The 470-nt window shown below is 56.4% G+C and overlaps 1 protein-coding gene across 3 annotated transcripts in view; it reads left to right on the forward strand.

Moving 5' to 3' along the window:
• The first annotated feature begins 35 nt into the window (after positions 1–35).
• SQSTM1 (sequestosome 1) overlaps positions 36–470 on the forward strand; it is a 4,332-nt gene continuing 3,897 nt past the window's right edge. For all 3 annotated transcript variants that reach the window (XM_010011799.1, XM_010011800.1, XM_010011802.1), the window contains exon 1: positions 36–136. In XM_010011799.1, coding sequence (XP_010010101.1) covers positions 88–136 — 49 coding nt within the window. In that variant the 5' untranslated portion in view covers positions 36–87. The remainder of the gene's footprint in view (positions 137–470) is intronic.

The raw sequence follows: 470 nt of genomic DNA on the forward strand, positions 1-470 counted from the left end.
CCCTGACCGGGCACCTCATGCTGCGCTTTGCCCTTTGTAGATGAAGACGGAGACCTGATCGCGTTTTCCACCGACGAGGAGCTGGAGATGGCGATGCCTTACATGCGGGATGGCGTCTTCCGTGTTTACATCAAAGGTAACGTTGCTCAGCCCCGAAGGGCGGCGGCAGGACTCCGATGTCGTGCTGTGCAGTTGGTGGCAGGGTGCCAAAAATGGGAGAGACAAGCCCCAATCCTTCCCCTTGTCCTTCAAGGGCCTGGTGCAATCGGCAGTGTTTGCGGGGGGAGGTTAAATACAGGGCAGGGTAATACACCAGAATATGAACCCTGTCTGCTGAGGTGGGGCAAGTGGATCACAAGTTTCCTCCTCACCCTATCATCTTGGCTGGCCCAGTGGGAGCCGCTGTTGTCACGTTGGCTCCGTGGAAAAACCAGCCTGGCCCTGGTATCTTTAATAGTCACACCAATGCA

The sequence above is a fragment of the Nestor notabilis genome, unplaced genomic scaffold (assembly GCF_000696875.1).
Source record: "Nestor notabilis isolate BGI_N333 unplaced genomic scaffold, ASM69687v1 scaffold27343, whole genome shotgun sequence".
In the NCBI taxonomy this organism is placed as follows: Eukaryota; Metazoa; Chordata; class Aves; order Psittaciformes; family Psittacidae; genus Nestor; species Nestor notabilis.